The 20,763-nt window shown below is 50.9% G+C and overlaps 1 protein-coding gene across 2 annotated transcripts in view; it reads right to left on the bottom strand.

Moving 5' to 3' along the window:
• Positions 1 to 3,187, bottom strand: part of SYN1 (synapsin I) — a 561,211-nt gene extending 558,024 nt beyond the window's left edge. Inside the window, exon 1 of one of the 2 annotated variants that reach the window (XM_085629525.1) lies at positions 1,739 to 3,187. In XM_085629525.1, coding sequence (XP_085485651.1) covers positions 1,739 to 2,079 — 341 coding nt within the window. In that variant the 5' untranslated portion in view covers positions 2,080 to 3,187. The remainder of the gene's footprint in view (positions 1 to 1,738) is intronic. The other variant, XM_085629526.1, reaches the window with a different exon arrangement.
• Between the last annotated feature and the right edge of the window lie 17,576 nt (positions 3,188 to 20,763).

Here is a 20,763-nt window from a genome sequence, read left to right as displayed (position 1 = left end):
GGGATTTTTACGTTCAGGGGAAGACGCATAGACTGTATCGTAAAGTGTTATAGCGTGCCGCATTCTACCAACGCAGCTTTAGGGAGCAGGGTGTAGAAGATGGGCTGTGGAAGAGGAGCTGAGTAGCTGGTACAGGGGTTCAGAAAAGAAAATGAGATTAGAAGAGAGGGGTTCAGGTTAGTACAAAACTTTCTTCCTGGGGGGAAATGGATTCATTTGTGTTCTCAAGTTCTATGGAAGGTGGGGAAATGGCTGGTTGCATGGACATAATTTTGTGGATGTTACGTGACGCAACTGCCCTACCTTTGGTCTTTGTGACCAATGGCACTGCCTTCGCGACCCCTAGCCTCAGAGATGGCAAAATCAGTGCCAGGGTCACAGGGGTGTCTCTCGACTCATTTTTTCTTCCATTTCTTGTTATACTAATAGTGAACAACATTCTATTTTTCACTATTGGGATCATTAAAAAATAGAGCACAGTTGTATGGAATGGATTTTTGATGGCAGCTTTGTTAAGTAAAAAATGCTTTTAAATGTATGGTAAAATATTGGTGATGGCATAATCGAGGCAACTCTTAGCCTGACAGACACCTGTGACAAAATATGGGCAGCACGCTGGAGGTAATTCTTAGCAATATGGGCACCCATGGTAAAATACTGGTAATGGCATAAAAGGGGTAATTATTGGCATATGAGGCATCTGTGAAAAAATGCCAGTGCTAGCACATTGAAGTTATTTATTGGTACAAAGGAGGACAACCTGACACATGGGAGGAGGGGCAACCATGGCAAAATGCTGAGCCTGACTGACCGTGGTACTTTTTGACAGTAAGCGTCACCTTTGGTATGTAGATGGCATACATGGCTTGGCTTAGTATGAAAGGATTTGAACAGGTAATGAGGGTCATTTCTGAGCCTATGAACTTTTAGCAAATGTATGTGAAAATTGTGGGTTAAAATTCACTATATGACCACATTCTTTTCAAAATGTTCTTAGGGTGGTGGAACCCCTTAGTAGAGGCCTGGCTTTTTTGCTTCACTTGTTCACTACAATACTACTTCCCAGAAATGTTAAAGCTCAAAGCTGCTGTGGTGGTAACTAAAATAGATGTTTGTCTGTGTTGTGTTGTTATATTAATTATGCAGTTATTATGAAACTTCGGCTATATCAATTATTGTGACGTCACCATGGTTAAGGTCATGTGATATGACTTCCTTGAAAAAAATCAGGGTCAAGGGTCACATGATGTCACTTCCTGTGATATCATTAAGGTCAAAGGGAATGTGATGTCACTTCCGCTACCCTTGACATTTTGGTGAATTGGCAACCATGGCTGGTTGGTGTCCTCATGCCTAGGGTGGTACCTCTAGTGGTTCTGCCATAGACCTACTGGAGATAAATAAAAGATTGGTTGGTTGGCTAGTAGAGGTAAGGAAAGGAAGAGTAGACTAGGTAGTAGACTGCTAGTTGAACACTAGCCCTAGAGGAGATGGATATACATTTGGTAGCTGCTCTTAGCCCTAGAATAGATGGGTGGGTTGATGCGTCTACCCTAGTCTCAGGGTGATGAGTAGTGTTTGGTATCTGTGGGTAGGTAGGAGATGGTGGATGTACATTTTCTATCCTCATAGATTAGTATATGCTTCCCGCCACGTTCCTAGGTGACAAGGATGCATGACTGTCTGGAGATGCGAGACTGCTAGACAGACACAGAGTAGAGCAGACCTCAGTACTCACCATTCTGTGTGCGGCTCGTCTATGATCAGTAGGATTTTGCTGTTGCGGCTGGTCCCTGTCGCGATGTTGCCGGCTGAAGTCACCTGCTCACTCAGGGCAGCCGTGGTCTGCTTCACGGCGTTGGACAAGGAAGAGAAGAAACCACCCCCTGAAGCAGGAACCGGGCGCGGGGCAGGTTCAGGGGATGTCGCTGGCAGGGGCCCGGAGGAGGGTGATGAGAGTAGTCCAGGGCCCGGAGGGGGTGGTGGTGGTGGGTCAGGCCTCTGTAAGTCCGTCATGTACCCATTGGGCAAGTTGGCCATAAAGTTACTGTCCGATAGCCTGCGGCGAAGGTAATTCATCGTGCAGTGGGGGAAGGGTCTTGAAGAAGTAAGGGATGCTGGGGCCCAAGGCCTGTAAGAAAAGGGGTTGTGTGCCTGTGAGAAATGGGGCGCCCCTGCTCAGTGTCACAGTCAGCTGCAGGCCTCTAGGGTGGTTAGTGCTGTTTGGCGTTAATGGCCTCCAGTGGCGGTAATGGCCTCCAGTGGCGGTGATGGTCTCCAGTGGCGGTAATCTACTGCCGAGGACAGATAATGGAAGCCAATTTCTGCCACGGATGACAAATCACTGCTCGGAATATGCGAGTCTCTTCGGTGTCAATAAGTGAAGCCAGCAGCGCTGCTTCATCGCCAGAGACCACAAGCAGAGGGAAAACGTGAAAACAAGGCCAGTTACAGCAGTTAATGACCTCCAGGAGCTGCTATAAGTAAAACAAATCACCACAACCAGTCACTAATGGGAGGTGGAACAACATTCCCCAAAAGACCCAGTAGAAACGCTGAAGTAGATATAATGGGTGAAAAAATCCCTCTGTAGGGTCTGGTAGGGGGTAGTAGTGGTAGGAATCTGGACTGCCGGGGGCAGTGAACGACCGCTGGCCTGAGCCACCGCCTGCCGGGCGGGCTGGTGACCCCTGGTGCAGTTACTGAATGTTGCCCGGCGGTTACCGCCCGGTGTAGTTATCGCGCTAAATACCGCCGGTGCTGGTGCGGTTCTCATGAAGAGGCTGGTAGACCCGGACGACTGCACAGCTTCTCATAAGGGAGAACGCGACAACCGTATCTCCCCGTCTACCTCTTCCCCTCCTGCCGCCGCAGCCTCTCCTCTGCTGGGTGCAATCCTGAGGGTGGGGTAGGAGTCCCCTCTTTCCAATGTCCTCCCCTCCAAGGCGGGCTGCCTCCAGCTAGGGTCCCCTCTGTGCTGCCGCGGTGCTGTTCTCCTCCACTGCCTCCCACACACACACCAAGCCAGGGACTGAGTGCCTCTGACAGAGAGGGAGGGCACCCCCCTCTAACACATGGACCAGCCCTCCCTCCCCTCGCCTTCTCGTTGGATCTCTCCACCCCGCCCTCTTTTCCCTTTGGCAGCCAAGTTGGGGAGCGCACCACTCGCAGGCAGAGGAGGCAGCGGTGGTAGAGAAGCGCACCCCCGTCTGGTGCAGTGTGATGGTACAGCCCGGTACCCAAGTGATGGGGATGCAGGGAGGAGCTGTCCATGGTGCTAAAGGATGCTGCATAGCGCTAGCACATAGGGCTGCCGAGCTCTGGCTAGTGAGCACGCTAGACGCGTCTGAGCAGGCGTGAGAGCAGATACACGAGACTTTTCATCAGAGAAGATGCGACTGTAATTTCTAATTGTTTCTGCTTTCTTTTCCCGCGCAGAGGAAGCATGCGGTGTTAGGCAGACCGTAGCCTCAGAGATGACATGAGAACCCTGCTCCGCCAACTGACACGTCCCCCCACCCCCCCTGCGCATCTCTACGGACACCTAACCCTATTAATCTACCAAAGAAATTATATCTGCAGGTTTAAGGAACCTGGCCCCAGGAAGGGGCGGGAAGCACACCTTGTACCCAGCGGCAGCAATAACACCAACATTTTGGTAAAGCCCACTGGGAGGGATGCTCACCAGAAAAGCCCCTCACACAATCTCCACATGCCCCCCAGAGAGGAAGAGACGGGCCAGGGGCGAGGCGGCACGAGCAGAGAGGGCGAGGCAGGGGCCCCTCCTTCAGAAAGCTCGCCTGTACTTCTTGCAGTTGTGAACCCCTTCACACACTTTATTCAACCGAACGAGAGAGGCGAGGTGCCTCTCACCCATCCATGCCTATCCCCTAGTGAGAAGGAGCTGTGAAACTGGGGAGGGGGCTTCAATCCGCTGGTATCCACATTACACCGCGAGCGCAGGGGCGCAGGCGACACTCTTCCCCAACTACTCTGCCGTGGGAGGGAGGGGGCGCTCGCGCATTCCATGACTGCCCATCCTTGAGGCAGAGACGGGCAGGGCTGGGAGGGGACTGGGGGAGGGGGCGCAGCGTCATCACCCTTCGATGCCCAGACCTTCTGTTTGCACCAGTGCAGTCACCAATCCAGCGTTCCCACGAATAATCACTCGCAGAGGGGAGGGGGGGAGCAGAACCCTTTCCTCCAGTACTCGCACCCTCGGCTGCATCTGAGCAGGCACCATCCGTGCCCGAATGGTCACCCAAGGGAGAGAGGGGCCTCGGATAATCTACGGTGCCTACTACGAGTAGTGATGCAGATACTGGGAGAGGTGTGTGTGTGTTTATGGGGGGGGGGGGCTAATTCCCTCGAGTGCCCGCACCATGGGTGTGCAGCTGGCAGGCACCATCGTCCCTAATAATCACTCCGACAATCTACGAATACCTACTGTCAGTGCAGAGGCATACACTGGGAGGGGCGCACAGCCCTGCCCTTGAGTACCCGCACCCTCGGGTGCAGCCCGGCAGACGCCCTCGAACGATCAGCGAGTGCCCACTGGTGGTGAGGCATAGGCTGGGGTAGAGAGTTGTGAGGCGAACGAGGGAGGGGCGCAGAGCCCTGCCCCTCAGTGTGCACCACCCTTCGGTGCCGCTGAGCCCGTGCCCTCCACCCGTCGGGCACAGCTGTATGGCACCTACGGAGTGCGTGAGTCTGAGGTGTGGGCCTGCATGGAGCGCGCGGCAGCGCCTGTGCTTAGAGAGCGCTGTAAGTACAGGCAAGAATGTCACGCCAGGGGCTGCAACCACGACTGAGCAAACAGCACCCCTGAAGGGCTACAGCGGAAAGCAGGAAGAGCGAGGGAGAGAGAGAGAAAGAGAGAAAGCAGGAGAGAGAAAGAAAGACAGAGGGAGAGACAGAGAGAGACAGAGGGAGAGACAGAGAGAGAAAGAGAGAAAGAAAGATAGAGAGAGGGAAAGAGAGAGAGAGAACTAGATAGAGCGGGAGAGAGCACGGAGGAGATGGATAGAGAGAGAGAGAGAGAGAGGTGGGGGAGAAAGAGGGAGAGAAAGAGAGAGAGAGAACACGAAAGAGATAGATATATATAGAGGAAGAGAGAGAGGGGAGAGTGATAGAGAGAGGGAGGGAGAGAGAGAAAGAGAGATAGAGAGAGAAACAGAGAGAGGGAGAGAGAGAGATAACAGAGAGAGAGAGATAGAGGAGATGGAGGAAGAGAGAAAGAAACAGAAAGAGAGATAGAAGGAAAGAGAGAGAGAGAAAAAGAAAGGGGGAGAGAGAAACAGAGAGGGAGAGAGCACGAAAAAGATAAAGAGAAAGAGAGAAAGAGGATCAGAAAGAGAGAGCACAAAAGAGAGAGATAGAGAGAGAAAAAGAAAGTAAGAGAGAGAGGGGGAGAGCAGGAAAGAGAGATAGAGAGAGAGGAAGAGAGAGAGAGGGACGGAGAGAGACAGAGGGAGTGGGGGACAGAGAAAGAGCGAGAGACAGAAAGAGAGAGAGTGAGGAAGAGAAACAGAGAGGGAGAGGGGGAAAGAGAGAGAGAGAGAGAGAGAGAGACAGGGCAGGGAAAGGTGGGCTCTGGGCATAAGATGAGGCTCCATCATCCCCAGGGGTCCAGCATGGGCCCTGGGCGAGCGTGCCTTCGGTAGAGGGGACCCTCCATGGACCCCTCACCACAGTGTGCAGTAGTCGCCTGAATGTATCAGTAAACAGCACGCGCTGCGGCCCCTGCTTCACCCATGTGTGCTGCACTTCAGCACGACAGCTGGAGCGCCCCAGCTCAGAGCGCCTTGCCTCCAAGCCGGTGCTCTCCAAGGTGCTGAGAGGTAAAGTGACCCTCTTGTACAGGGCCGCACCACTCGCTGTATCTGTTGCACAGAGGAGGGAGTGACATCCGGCAATAGGAACCGGCAGTCTGCAGGACTGTGCTCCAGGAAAAGAGTCTTTCCAGTACTGAAAGATGCAATGACACCTCCTGCATGCATGCTGCAGGGATCTCTGCTGCTTAGTACCACACCGGCACGGACCGCTGCATCTGTTGCACAGAGGAGTGATGTGACATCCGGCACCACGACCCGTCAGTCTGCAGGTCTGTGCTCCAGGAAAGGAGTCTTGGGGATGCTGAAAGATGCAATGGCACCTCCTGCATGCATGCTGTAGGGTTAGCTGCTTCTCAGACCACACCAATATGCACCGCTGCATCTGTTGCACAGAGGAGTGATGTGGCATCAGGCACCACGAGCCAGCAGTCCGCTGGTCTGTGCTCCAGGAAAGGAGTCTTTCCAGTGCTGCAGTATACAATGACCCCTCCTGCATGCATGCTGCAGAGCTCTCTACTGTTTAGTACCACACCGGCATGTACCGCTGCACCTGTTCTATAGAGAAGTTAGTGACATCCAGGCACCACGAGCCAGCAGTCCGCTGGTCTGTGCTCTAGGAAAGGAGTCTTCTCAGTGCTGAAAGATGCAATGACACCTCCTGCATGCATGCTGCAGAGCTCTCTGCAGTTTAGTACCACACCGGCATGTACCGCTGCATCCGTTGCACAGAGGAGTGATGTGGCATCAGGCACCACGAGCCAGCAGTCTGCAGGTCTGTGCTCCAGGAAAGGAGTCTTCTCAGTGCTGCAGTATACAATGACCCCTCCTGCATGCAAGCTGCAGAGCTCTCTACTGTTTAATAAAACACCAGCATGCACAGCTGCACCGTTGCACAGAGGATTGATGTGGCATCAGGCACCACGAGCCAGCAGTCTGCAGGTCCGTGCTCTAGGAAAGGAGTCCTCTCAGTGCTGAAAGATGCAATGACACCTCCTGCATGCATGCTGCAGAGCTCTCTGCTGCTTAATACCACACCGGCATGCACCGCTGCACCTGTTCTATAGAGAAGTTAGTGACATCCAGGCACCACGAGCCAGCAGTCCGCTGGTCTGTGCTCTAGGAAAGGAGTCTTCTCAGTGCTGAAAGATGCAATGACCCCTCCTGCATGCATGCTGCAGAGCTCTCTGCAGTTTAGTACCACACCGGCATGTACCGCTGCATCCGTTGCACAGAGGAGTGATGTGGCATCAGGCACCACGAGCCAGCAGTCTGCAGGTCTGTGCTCCAGGAAAGGAGTCTTCTCAGTGCTGCAGTATACAATGACCCCTCCTGCATGCATGCTGCAGAGCTCTCTACTGTTTAATAAAACACCAGCATGCACAGCTGCACCGTTGCACAGAGGATTGATGTGGCATCAGGCACCACGAGCCAGCAGTCCGCTGGTCTGTGCTCCAGGAAAGGAGTCCTCTCAGTGCTGAAAGATGCAATGACACCTCCTGCATGCATGCTGCAGAGCTCTCTGCTGCTTAATACCACACCGGCATGCACCGCTGCACCTGTTCTATAGAGAAGTTAGTGACATCCAGCACCAGGAGCCAGCAGTCCGCTGGTCTGTGCTCTAGGAAAGGAGTCCTCTCAGTGCTGAAAGATGCAATGACACCTCCTGCATGCATGCTGCAGAGCTCTCTGCAGTTTAGTACCACACCGGCATGTACCGCTGCATCCGTTGCACAGAGGAGTGATGTGGCATCAGGCACCACGAGCCAGCAGTCTGCAGGACTGTGCTCCAGGAAAGGAGTGTTGGCGATGCTGAAAGATGCCATGACACCTCCTGCATGCATGCTGTAGGGTTATCTGCTTCTCAATACCACACCAACATGCACCGCTGCACATGATGCACGGAGAAGTGATGTGACATCCGGCACCACAAGCCGGCAGTCTGTAGCCCTGTGCTCCTGAAAAGGAGTGTTTGTGATGCTGAAAGATGCAATGACACCCCCTGCATGCATGCTGCACTGCTCTCTGCTTAATAGGACACCAGCATGACCACTGCATATGTTGCACAGAGGAGTGATGTGATATCCAGGCACCACGAGCCAGCAGTCCGCTGGTCTGTGCTCTAGGAAAGGAGTCTTCTCAGTGCTGAAAGATGCAATGACCCCTCCTGCATGCATGCTGCAGAGCTCTCTGCAGTTTAGTACCACACCGGCATGTACCGCTGCATCCGTTGCACAGAGGAGTGATGTGGCATCAGGCACCACGAGCCAGCAGTCTGCAGGTCTGTGCTCCAGGAAAGGAGTCTTCTCAGTGCTGCAGTATACAATGACCCCTCCTGCATGCATGCTGCAGAGCTCTCTACTGTTTAATAAAACACCAGCATGCACAGCTGCACCGTTGCACAGAGGATTGATGTGGCATCAGGCACCACGAGCCAGCAGTCCGCTGGTCTGTGCTCCAGGAAAGGAGTCCTCTCAGTGCTGAAAGATGCAATGACACCTCCTGCATGCATGCTGCAGAGCTCTCTGCTGCTTAATACCACACCGGCATGCACCGCTGCACCTGTTCTATAGAGAAGTTAGTGACATCCAGCACCAGGAGCCAGCAGTCCGCTGGTCTGTGCTCTAGGAAAGGAGTCCTCTCAGTGCTGAAAGATGCAATGACACCTCCTGCATGCATGCTGCAGAGCTCTCTGCAGTTTAGTACCACACCGGCATGTACCGCTGCATCCGTTGCACAGAGGAGTGATGTGGCATCAGGCACCACGAGCCAGCAGTCTGCAGGACTGTGCTCCAGGAAAGGAGTGTTGGCGATGCTGAAAGATGCCATGACACCTCCTGCATGCATGCTGTAGGGTTATCTGCTTCTCAATACCACACCAACATGCACCGCTGCACATGATGCACGGAGAAGTGATGTGACATCCGGCACCACAAGCCGGCAGTCTGTAGCCCTGTGCTCCTGAAAAGGAGTGTTTGTGATGCTGAAAGATGCAATGACACCCCCTGCATGCATGCTGCACTGCTCTCTGCTTAATAGGACACCAGCATGACCACTGCATATGTTGCACAGAGGAGTGATGTGATATCCAGGCACCACGAGCCAGCAGTCTGCAGGACTGTGCTCCAGGAAAGGAGTCTTCTCAGTGCTGAAAGATGCAATGACACCTCCTGCATGCATGCTGCAGAGCTCTCTGCAGTTTAGTACCACACCGGCATGCACCGCTGCATCTGTTGCACAGAGGAGTGATGTGGCATCAGGCACCACAAGCCAGCAGTCTACAGGATTGTGCTCCAGGAAAGGAGTGTTGGCGATGCTGAAAGATGCCATGACACCTCCTGCATGCATGCTGTAGGGTTATCTGCTTCTCAATACCACACCAACATGCACCGCTGCACGTGATGCATGGAGAAGTGATGTGACATCCGGCACCACAAGCCGGCAGTCTGTAGCCCTGTGCTCCAGAAAAGGAGTGTTTGTGATGCTGAAAGGTGCAATGACATCCCCTGCATGCATGTTGCACTGCTCTCTGCTTAATAGGACACCAGCATGCACCGCTGCATCTGTTGCTCGGAATGATGTGATATCCTGCACCACAAGCCAGCAGTCTGCAGGTCTGTGCTCCAGGGAAGGAGTCTTTACAGTGCTGAAAGATGAAATGACACCTCCTGCATGCATGCTGCAGTGCTCTCTGCTTCTTAATACCACACCAGCATGCACTGCTGCATCTGTTGCACAGAGGAGTGATGTGATATCCGGGCACAATGAGCCAGCAGTCTGCAGGTCTGTGCTCCAGGAAAGGAGTCTTCTCAGTGCTGAAGGATGCAATGACACCCCCTGCATGCAAGCTGCAGGCTCTCTGCTGTTTAATACCACACCAGCATGCACCGCCGCAACTGTTGTATAGAGAAGTCAGTGACATCCAGCACCAGGAGTGGGCAGCCTGAAGGTCTGTGCTCGAGGATTTGAGTCTTTGTGATGCTGAAAGATGCAATGACACCTTCTGTATGCATGCTCCAGGGCTCTCGGCTGTTTAATACCACACCAGCATGCCCCGCTGCATCTGTTGCACAGCGCAGTGATGTGATATTCTGCACCACGAGCCGGCAGTCCACAGCTCTGTGCTCCAGGAAAGGAGTCTTCGCGGTGCTGAAGGATGCAATGCCACCTCCTGCATGCACGCTGCAGTGCTCTCTGCTGTTTAATACCACACTGGCATGCACCGCTGCTTCTGGTGCACGGAGGAGTGATGTGATATCCGGGCACCATGAGCCAGCAGTCTGCAGGTCTGTGCTCCAGGAGAGGAGTCTTCTCAGTGCTAAAGGATGCAATGACACCCCCTGCATGCAAGCTGCAGGCTCTCTGCTGTTTAATACCACACTGGCATGCACCGCTGCTTCTGGTGCACGGAGGAGTGATGTGACATCCAGCACCACGAGCCGGCAGTATGTCGCCCTGTGCTCCAGAAAAGGAGTCTTTGTGATGCTGAAAGATGCAATGACACCCCCTGCATGCATGCTGCACTGCTCTCTGCTTAATAGGACACCAGCACGACCACTGCATCTGTTGCACAGAGGAGTGATGTGATATCCGGGCACCACGAGCCAGCAGTCCACAGCTTTGTGCTCTAGGAAAGGAGTCCTCTCAGTGCTGAAAGATGCACTGACACCTCCTGCATGCATGCTGCAGAGCTCTCTGCAGTTTAGTACCACACCAGCATGCACCGCTGCACCTGTTCTATAGAGGAGTTAGTGACATCCAGGCACCACGAGCCAGCAGTCCGCTGGTCTGTGCTCTAGGAAAGGAGTCTTCTCAGTGCAGAAAGATGCAATGACATCTCCTGCATGCATGCTGCAGAGCTCTTTGCAGTTTAGTACCACACCGGCATGTACCGCTGCATCTGTTGCACAGAGGAGTGATGTGGCATCAGACACCACGAGCCAGCAGTCTGCAGGTCTGTGTTCCAGGAAAGGAGTCTTCTCAGTGCTGAAGTATACAATGACCCCTCCTGCATGCATGCTGCAGAGCTCTCTACTGTTTAATAAAACACCAGCATGCACAGCTGCACCGTTGCACAGAGGAGTGATGTGGCATCAGGCACCACGAGCCAGCAGTCCGCTGGTCTGTGCTCTAGGAAAGGAGTCCTCTCAGTGCTGAATGATGCAATGGCACCCCCTGCATGCATGCTGCAGAGCTCTCTGCTGTTTGATACCACACCAGCATGCACCGCTGCACCTGTTCTATAGAGGAGTTAGTGACATCCAGCACCACGAGCCAGCAGTCCGCTGGTCTGTGCTCTAGGAAAGGAGTCTTTTCAGTGCTGAAAGATGCAATGACAACTCCTGCATGCAAGCTGCAGAGCTCTCTGCTGTTTGATACCACGCCATCATGCTTGGAGACCAGGGACTACAGTGCATGTCGGTAAGGGCTGCAGGCATAGCAGCTTCATCTCACATTCATTGCTCCAGGCTATAGCTCAGCACCTATGCACCCAGGTCCGCAGGCAGGATCTATGTGTACATCTTCCATATTCAGGGGCATGTTTACAAAGTAGTTGTGTAGCCCTTGCGCCACGCAAAGTGTCGCAAAAGCAATGCAACTACTAAGTTAGACTTATCAAGAACATGCAAGGCCACCGTGCATGGCCCTTAGTGGCTTGATAAATCTGTAGTAATTAAAAGCAGCGCAAACCCCTGTGTTGCATTATTCTGCCCCAGGGGGGGCTACCATGGGTGGTGCGTGGGCATTCCCGGAATTTACCATTACTGGTAGACCTGGGAATGTGTCACATTACTATGCACCCCCATGGAAGGCGTAATGAGGACAAATATCTTTATTTCTACTTTTTTTTCCTCGTTCTATTTGTTATGCATTTGGCAGCACACATAGATTTCTGCATTACGCAGCACACATAGAAAGTGGAAAATGCCTCAGAAGATTGCTTTTGTGCAGGAAAGTGTCCCTTCCTGCACAAACACAATCCTGCTTACAATACAGGCACCCTTGCACCATGGAGCAAGGGTACCTGCGCTGGTCCTAGGCAGCACATTGGGCGTAAGTGCTCGGAAAAGACAGGAATACACCACATTATGTGAAATACGGCGCATTCGGCCCTTAGCCTGTCACGCAGAGCAGCATGGTGGCTTGCTTCGCTGTGCGACTTTTTGATAAACATGCCCCTCAGTGCTTCAGCACCCTCTGCTTTTTAACGCCATGCAAGCATGCATCGCGGCTTCTACTGCACAGAAGCGAGAGACGACATTCATACCACAAGCTGCAGATCTTCAGTTGTGTGCACCCTAGAGAGATGGCAGAGGATCAAGGTGACGCTGAAAGATGTCCCGGAGAACCCTTAGCACGGGCAGGGCTGCAGCTATCTTTTCCCAATGCAAGGGCATGCACCGCTGCATCTACTGCACAGAAGCGAGAGACGACATTCTTTACCACAAGCTGCAGCTCCTCAGCAGTGCGCAACCTCGAGAGTTGGCTGCGGATCTGGGGGGTGTGGAGGTCGGGGCTGAAAGATGCCACGGACACCCCTTAGCACAGACAGAACTGCAGTTAACTCATCTCACTGCACAAGCATGCACCCCTGCATCTACTGCACAGAAATGTGAGCAGACATTCAGTACCACAAGCTGTAGCTCCTCAGCTGTGTGCACCGAAAGAGACAGCAGAGGATCTGGGGGCGAGAAGGGGGGCTGAAAGATGCCACAGACAACCCTTAGCACAGAACTGAAGTTCTCTCTTTCATTGCACATGCATGCACCGCTGCATCTACTCCACAGAACGGAGAGCTGACATCCAGTACCACAAGCTGCAGCACCCCAGCTGTGTGCACCCTAAAGAGACAGTAGGGGATCTGGGGGAGCATGGGGGGTGCTGAAAGATGTCACAGACAACCCTTAGCACAGAACTGAAGTTCTCTCTTTCAGTGCACATGCATGCACCGCTGCATCTACCCCACAGAAGTGAGAGCTGACATCCAGTGCCACAAGCTGCAGCACCCCAGCTGTGTGCACCCTAAAGAGACAGTAGGGGATCTGGGGGAGCATGGGGGGGGGCTGAAAGATGCCACGGACACCCCTTAGCACAGACAGAGCTGCAGTTATCTCATCTCACTGCACAAGCACGCACCCCAGCATCTACTGCACAGAAACGTGAGCAGACATTCAGTACCACAAGCTGTAGCTCCTCAGCTGTGTGCACCTAAAGAGACAACAGGGGATCTGGGGGCGAGAAGGGGGGCTGAAAGATGCCACAGACAACCCTTAGCACAGAACTGAAGTTCTCTCTTTCAGTGCACATGCATGCACCGCTGCATCTACTCCACAGAAGTGAGAGCTGACATCCAGTACCACAAGCTGCAGCACTCCAGCTGTGTGCACCCTAAAGAGACAGTAGGGGATCTGGGGCAGCATGGGGGGGGACTGAAAGATGCCATGGGCACCTCTTATCACAGACAGAGCTGCAGTTCTGTCTTCTCACTGCACAAACATGCACCCCTGTATCTACTGCACAGAAGCAAGAGCAGACGTTCAGTACCACAAGCTGCAGCACCCCAGCTGTGTGCACCCTAAAGAGACAGTAGGGGATCTGGGGGAGCATGGGGGGGACTGAAAGATGCCATGGGCGCCTCTTATCACAGACAGAGCTTCAGTTCTGTCTTTTCACTGCACAAACATGCACCCGTGTATCTAATGCACAGAAGCGAGAGCAGACATTCAGTACCACAAGCTGCAGCTCCCCAGCTGTGTGCACCCTAGAGAGACAGCAGGGGATCTGGGAGCATGGAGGGGGAGGCTGACAAATCCCATGGACACCCCTTAGCAAAGGCGAGGCTGCAGTTCTGTCTTCTCACTGCACAAGCATGCACCACTGCATCTACTGCACAAAAGCAAGAGCAGACGTTCAGTACCACAAGCTGCAGCTCGTCAGCTGTGTGCACCCTAAAGAGACAGCAGAGGATCTGGGGGGGGGTGGAAGGAGGGGCTGAAAGATGCCATAGACACCCCTTATCACATAGCTGCAGTTCTCTCTTCTCACTGCTCAAGAATGCACTGCTGCATCTGCTGCACAGAAAGGAGAGCAGACATTCAGTACCGCAAGCTGCAGCTCGTCAGCTTGTACACCCTAGAAAGACACAGCGGATTTAGGGGAAGCTGAAAAAGACCCGGATCAATGATGGTAACGCAGGAAGAAACGCATGGTGAAATGTGCTGCAAATGCCTCTTGCACGCAAGACCGCATTGCCCTCTGCCTGCAGCCCGCAATGACATGCACTGCTGCTTCCACTGCACTGTACCCCCTGGTCTACAGGCTTGGGATCTGCAGTACTTACTATATGAGCTGCGCTGCTGCTTCTACTGCATAAGCATACATAAACTGTATGGGCATGCACTCTTATATTTTCCATGTGAACTCGCGCTGCAGCACCTACTGTATGAAGATGAATTTCTGCATCTTCTGACAGAACAATAATTGCTGCAATCACTTTGTGGACATGTACAGCGGCATTTGGTGCCCACATATATCTAATGCAATGGAGAAATGCGTAGTTGCAACTACTGCATAAAATGCATTGCTTCTTCTACTGCATGCACATGCACTGCTGTATCCAGCACACAAACATATAAAGAGGTATCAATTGCACAAGACTTCAGTGCTGCATCAACTCAGTAAATAGACACTGCGATATTTATTGGGTGAAAATACATAGCTGTGCCTTCTACATGAACATGTGTCATGGCATTTCTTCTATGTACATGCAGTGTTGTATCTGCTGCATGACCCTTCATTGTAACAGCTATTGGACCAACATATTCTATTACATCTGCTGCATGAAAATGTACTGTAGTATCTAATGCAGGTGCATGCAGTGGAGGGCTTCCGCGTGGCATCTGTTGTATCATGTACTGCTGAATCTATTCCATGAATCTGCATTCCAGCAGCTATTGTCTATATATGCATTATTGCATGTGCTGCTTCATTATGCACATTTTAACTTACAGCATAAAATGCACTGCAGCATTTAATGCAGGCGCATGCAGTGGTGGGCTTCAGCATGGCATCTGTTGTATGATGACTGCTGAATCTATTCCATATGAACCTGCATTACAGCAGCTATTGTCTATAGATGCATTATTGCATGTGCTGCTTCATTATTCACATTTTAACTCACAGCATAAAATGCAATTCAGCATCTAATGCAGGCGCATGCAGTGGTGGGCTTCAGCGTGGCATCGGTTGTATGATGACTGCTGAATCTATTCCATGAACCTGTATTACAGCAGCTATTGTCCATATATGCATTATTGCATGTGCTGCTTCATTATGCACATTTTAACTTACAGCATAAAATGCACTTCAGCATCTAATGCAGATGCATGCAGTGGTGGGCTTCAGCGTGGCATCGGTTGTATGATGACTGCTGAATCTATTCCATGAACCTGCATTACAGCAGCTATTGTCTATATATGCATTATTGCATGTGCTGCTTCATTATGCACATTTTAACTTACACATTAAAATGCACTTCAGCATCTAATGCAGACGCATGCAATGGGGGGGGGCTTCAGCATGGCATATGTTGTATGATGACTGCTGAATCTATTCCATGAACCTGCATTACAGCAGCTATTGTCTATAGATGCATTATTGCATGTGCTGCTTCATTATGCACATTTTAACTTACACATTAAAATGCACTTCAGCATCTAATGCAGACGCATGCAATGGGGGGGGGGGCTTCAGTATGGCATATGTTGTATGATGACTGCTGAATCTATTCCATGAACCTGCATTACAGCAGCTATTGTCTATATATGCATTATTGCATGTGCTGCTTCATTATGCACATTTTAACTCACAGCATAAAATGCACTTCAGCATTTAATGCAGGCGCATGCAGTGGTGGGCTTCAACGTGGCATCAGTTGTATGATGACTGCTGAATCTATTCCATGAACCTGCATTACAGCAGCTATTGTATATATATTCATTATTGCATGTGCTGCTTCATTATGCACATTTTAACTCACAGCATAAAATACACTGCAGCATCTAATGCAGGCACATACAATGGTGGGCTTCAGAATGGCATCGCTGTATGATGACTGCTGAATCTATTCCATGAACCTGTATTACAGCAGCTATTGTCCATGGACTCACACGCTTCATGGCCAGGAGATCCTGGCCACCTTAAAAGTTGGTAGGGGCAGTCTTCTGAGCAGATCAGAATTTCACGAACTCTTGGCATGTCTGGAGGTTGCTTCTGGCCTTCTTTGATAGCTGAGCCATCTTCTTGCTCAGCAATAATCTGCCGCATTATATGTAACCGGTCCCTGGTTGCAGACACTTCATTCATCCACAAGAGAGGGGGCCACGGGCTGCGTGACCAAATGAAAACCCATTGGGGCACCTCCCAACAGGCAAACATCAGGTACGATAGCCGGTAACTCACCTGCTACTTTGAGTTTCTCCTGAGACTTATCCCAAATCCTTCACCCAAACCATGGGCCTTTGGCTGGTATGAGGTGAAACATGTTTAGGTCACACCAGCTTCTGCACAAGTCACCTTCATATAGTTAGATACAATCTCCTCTGGGATAACAAGCTCTGGGAATGTGTTAGATAGAGCCCCTGCTACAGCAGCGACAGTAGCACTGTATGCTGCTGCGTCAGGGTATCTTGTCACAGGGCCTACTATTACCACTGGGTACTGTTTCCCAATTCTAGTGGGAAGATCTGTGGGGTCAACAATATAGATCCTGACCTTCTGCAATGGTGCCACACAAAGAGAACCTTAGCCTATGACAGCACCTGATGCAGCTGTGTAACCTCTGCACGAAGGCATATATGGTATGATAATGACAAGCTTGTTTTTATTATTATGGTGCATTTACAGTAGTGGGCGTACGGTCTATGCATATGCAGCCAATACTGTGGTGTCATTTACTGCTAATGTACAATATTGCCATCACATATAATAAGACTAGGATCCCTGTAAGTGACTCTATTTGCCCCAGATTGTCTCTCATCATTCAATACAATTCAATTTCTGCTCTTAAATACACGACTGACTGTAAGAATCTCCAAACAGCAAAAACTCCTTGAGTACTGGTGTGTGCCCTGCATACCCTTAACGCGAGCCAGTAGTGCCTAACTCCAAGAGTGCAGCATAGTGGGGTGATCCATTTAATTCTTGGTCTCCTGTAGGCCCTGCAAAAAAAGATTACTTTACCTCACTTTTCTTCAAAAGTTTGCACACAGGGCAAATATTCCACTTGTGTTTAGAGTTGGGTCACTTACAGGTAAAGGCAGCAAGTATTACAATGCCAAGCCTACGTTTTTTGTGCAAAACACTTGCTAGAGAGTGTACATCTAAAATTTCCCAAATTCTTATATCATATTTGATTGTCAAAATCAATCATCAACCCCTCTGCTTGGTGTGTCAGATAATCTTCTTCCAAGTGCTAATTCCCAGCATCTTACAGTTCTAACATCGTTAGAGAGAATCCTTCATGGATTCAGGTACTATCCACCCCAGCCCAAAAGAACCACCCAGGGTTTCATCACCTTATTCATCCCACACGTTCTTGTGACAACTACTACTGTGTTCAGGCAGCGGGCAGAGCCGGGCCTGGAAACCAAAATCAGTCCTGGAACAAATGCTCTTTCCCCTTCCTGTCCTCTTGCAGGCGGTCTCTTTCCATATATCCATTCTCGCTCTCCCATTCTCTGCTCCTTCTCTTCTCCATCTCTGATCACTTTCTCTCTGCCATCTCTCTCATCCTTTCTCTCTCTGTGCCAAAGCCTCCTTTGCCTCCTACAATTAACCTTGTGTAGCTGTGGAACAGGAGCAGCCATGTGCTTTCAAAACCGGCCTCCAAAGACTCCAGCCCACCAGGGAAATGCCCAATGGAATAAAAGAATTAAAAGCCTGTCCGGCCCTGCCTACTGATCTTTCAGTGAGAGGCATCTACAAGCACATTTGTTAAACCCTGCTTCATGTTTAGGTTGAATCTGGAAAGCATTTACTGAAAGTTTTTTCAGGGTACCAGAGTGATATTTTTTCAACTCACTTGCACTACTCCCCGCACACCCGCACTCCTCGGCGTTCCTCGAAAAGATCTTTGGCAAAGAGCCCTCTCGCAGGGCCCATGGGGGACAGCAGCGTCACCCCCACGAGGAGCAACGGCCGATGATGAAGCATGACACCTGCTTGGGTGTGTGAGGGCACTTCTTCAACAAGAAGGAATTCCCCCTTGTAGAATAGGCAACCTACACTCCTTAATCGAGTTCCCCTCACCTGTCCCTCTAGTGACCCGACTGGTCAGCTTTTCTTTGGAAAACCTACCCTCTAGTGATTAAAACATAGACTCTACGGAGCACAGGTACCGGACCTCTGTTTCTATCCCGCCCCCAGGCCCCCCCCCTTCTTTTGTGTGTTTGAAATCTGGGAATGCGCCAAATTCCATGGGATGATGCATAGGAACACCCACACTCCGCCTATTGAATACCTCCCTAGGGCAGAGTAAGGTTGCGATTTGTACTGCGTTGCGTTACTCTATATTTATCGAGCCACGGAGAGCCACACAAGGTTGTCTTGCGTGGCTTGATAAATTGGACTTAGTAGTTGCGTCGCCCTTGCACAACCTTGGTTGACGCACGGGCAGCGTGATTCAATAATACATCTGCCCGAGAGTTTGGTGCGAGTGCGAAAGACAGAGTTTGAGAGTGCTTAGCACAGTATGCCATGATTTCATTGCATGCACTGTCACTGAGGAGAACTCTATATATTCTGCAATATTCCTCACCTATATAAAATTTGCATGTTGTACCATGCACTGCAATAATGGCAGCGGGTTTATGTAAAAACTGAAAACACAGGGCCTTATTTATGAGAAGCGTTGCACCACTGCGACAAAGCAGCGATGCGACACCTCTCAGTGCGCCCTACTTGCAACACCATGGACGAGCCGTATTCACAATACGGTGCATCATGTCGCAAGGGTCACAGATATGTCAGTATTACTGACGTGTCTGAAGGCGCAAAAGTGACGCATTGCTGGGGTGTTTGAAAACAGATACAACTCCAGCAATGTGTACTTTCCCATGGGGCTGGCCCCATGTGAAAGGGCCTGCGCCACCCATATGCCTGCCATGAGGCAGTCGTAAGGTTTTGACACAATGGCGTCCTAGAAGTGGCGCACTGAAATCTTATAGATTTCAATGCGCCACTTCTACGAGGCTTTGATGCGGGGGAATGCCCACCCTGCATACATTATACCTGATGCAGGTATAATGCAGCGCAGGGGTTCACTAAGTGACACATCTGCCTAGATGCGTCACTTTGGAAATATGGCGCAATGTGGCGCATTATTTACGCCACCGCAGCGTCCCAAAAAGTGATGCAACAGTGGCGTACCTGTGACACTTCATAAATAAGGCCCTCGGTCATTAGGGCTGGCTCCAGACAGCTTTAGTTGTCTGGTGACCTCATCTAAACAGGTATAGGAAATAGGGAGAGAGAGTGGGCTGTGGACCAGTCCCCTTTGGCCATTCCCTTTCATGTACTGTTCACGACTTTACCATCGCTTGCATGTGCTGTCCATCAAAGCCATGGCATCTTGAAGATCCGTCCATTGCCCGTTTGTGTCCTCTCTAGGTTGTGGCGATGGGTCCTGGAGTAGTCCTTTTGTTCGACTGCAGAATCAGCATGTTGTGCAGCTTGTCATTTTTGGACTTGGCATTTTAGTTGTTGCTCATTTACTGGTTCCTTGGGTGAGGAAGTGGGCCTTGTGCTGCCATGAAGACACAGTGCTGGCCAGGTATTGCCATTGCAGTTTATTTCTTTTACTTTGCTGGTATGAAAACATGTAGTTCAATTCAAGGCTATTTTTCTTCACAGATGCATGCACACCATAGACTTTCTTAAAATATGCAAGAAAATGATGTACTTTTGTCACAAGTATCTGCGGTCCACTATTTTGATGCGAATGCCTTTTTAAGTTCATCACTTACAACGCACACCACGTCTGCGGGCTCCTTTTCATAGCACTCTTCTTTGAGGGTACAACTTAACTCTGTTATGCAGTCTGTTCCGAAAAGGGGACCTAAGGCCAGCTTCCAGATTGCTGCAACCCTACATTATGGGATTTTGAAGACTTCAGGGCTTAGTGGAGTGGCAGGACTCCTGTGCCACTCTGTTTTGTTACTGAAGTGTAGTTGTTCTATATACTATTTGGTGATGGTGTACTGTATGCAAATTTGTCTTCACCCAAGTTATTTGGCACAAAAGAGATGGATTCTCTAGTGATTGGCCGAGAGATACAGCTCTTGGACTGTGACAAACCAGGCGCAGTCACTAAAAGGATCCTCAGCGATGGAATATGTACTTCTGCACAAGAGAGACAGGAAATGCTGCATACAAGAAGCACAAAGTGCTTCTGCCCTCAGGCAGCAGAGAGCATTTCCTGTTTGCACAGACAAGCTATGCTATCTCTAGCTTATCCCTACTGAGATAGCATATTAAGGGCTACCCCGGGGGAGAGATCATGAAGACCTGGCTATTCGGCTAATCGACTGGACCCTGCCAGGGCCTGGATACCCTCACGAGTGACAAGTAGCGCTCTACAAATCTACTGATTGATTGATGATTAGGACGGTCTGGGAAGTATCAAGGACTTCACGTGTATTCGATGATATGGAAGAGACTGAACTCCCCCACCACCTGTGCCTGTGCCCTCTCTCAAAGCACAGCTTCCATCTGTGTTGGTCGGAGGTGAGATGGTGCACCCTCAAACCAGCCCTATACGGGACCTTCTTTATCATGCAGGGCTGGACTAGCTACAGTGGGCACTGGACATTTCCCCTGTGGGTTGCCATGGTGGGTGCTGGTTTTAGACCCCTGGGGGCTGTTTTTGTTACCG

The sequence above is a fragment of the Triturus cristatus genome, chromosome 10, assembly GCF_964204655.1.
Source record: "Triturus cristatus chromosome 10, aTriCri1.1, whole genome shotgun sequence".
Lineage (NCBI taxonomy): Eukaryota > Metazoa > Chordata > Amphibia > Caudata > Salamandridae > Triturus > Triturus cristatus.
The sequence above is the reverse complement of the archived record's forward strand: the minus strand, read 5'-3'. Positions and strand labels throughout refer to the sequence as shown.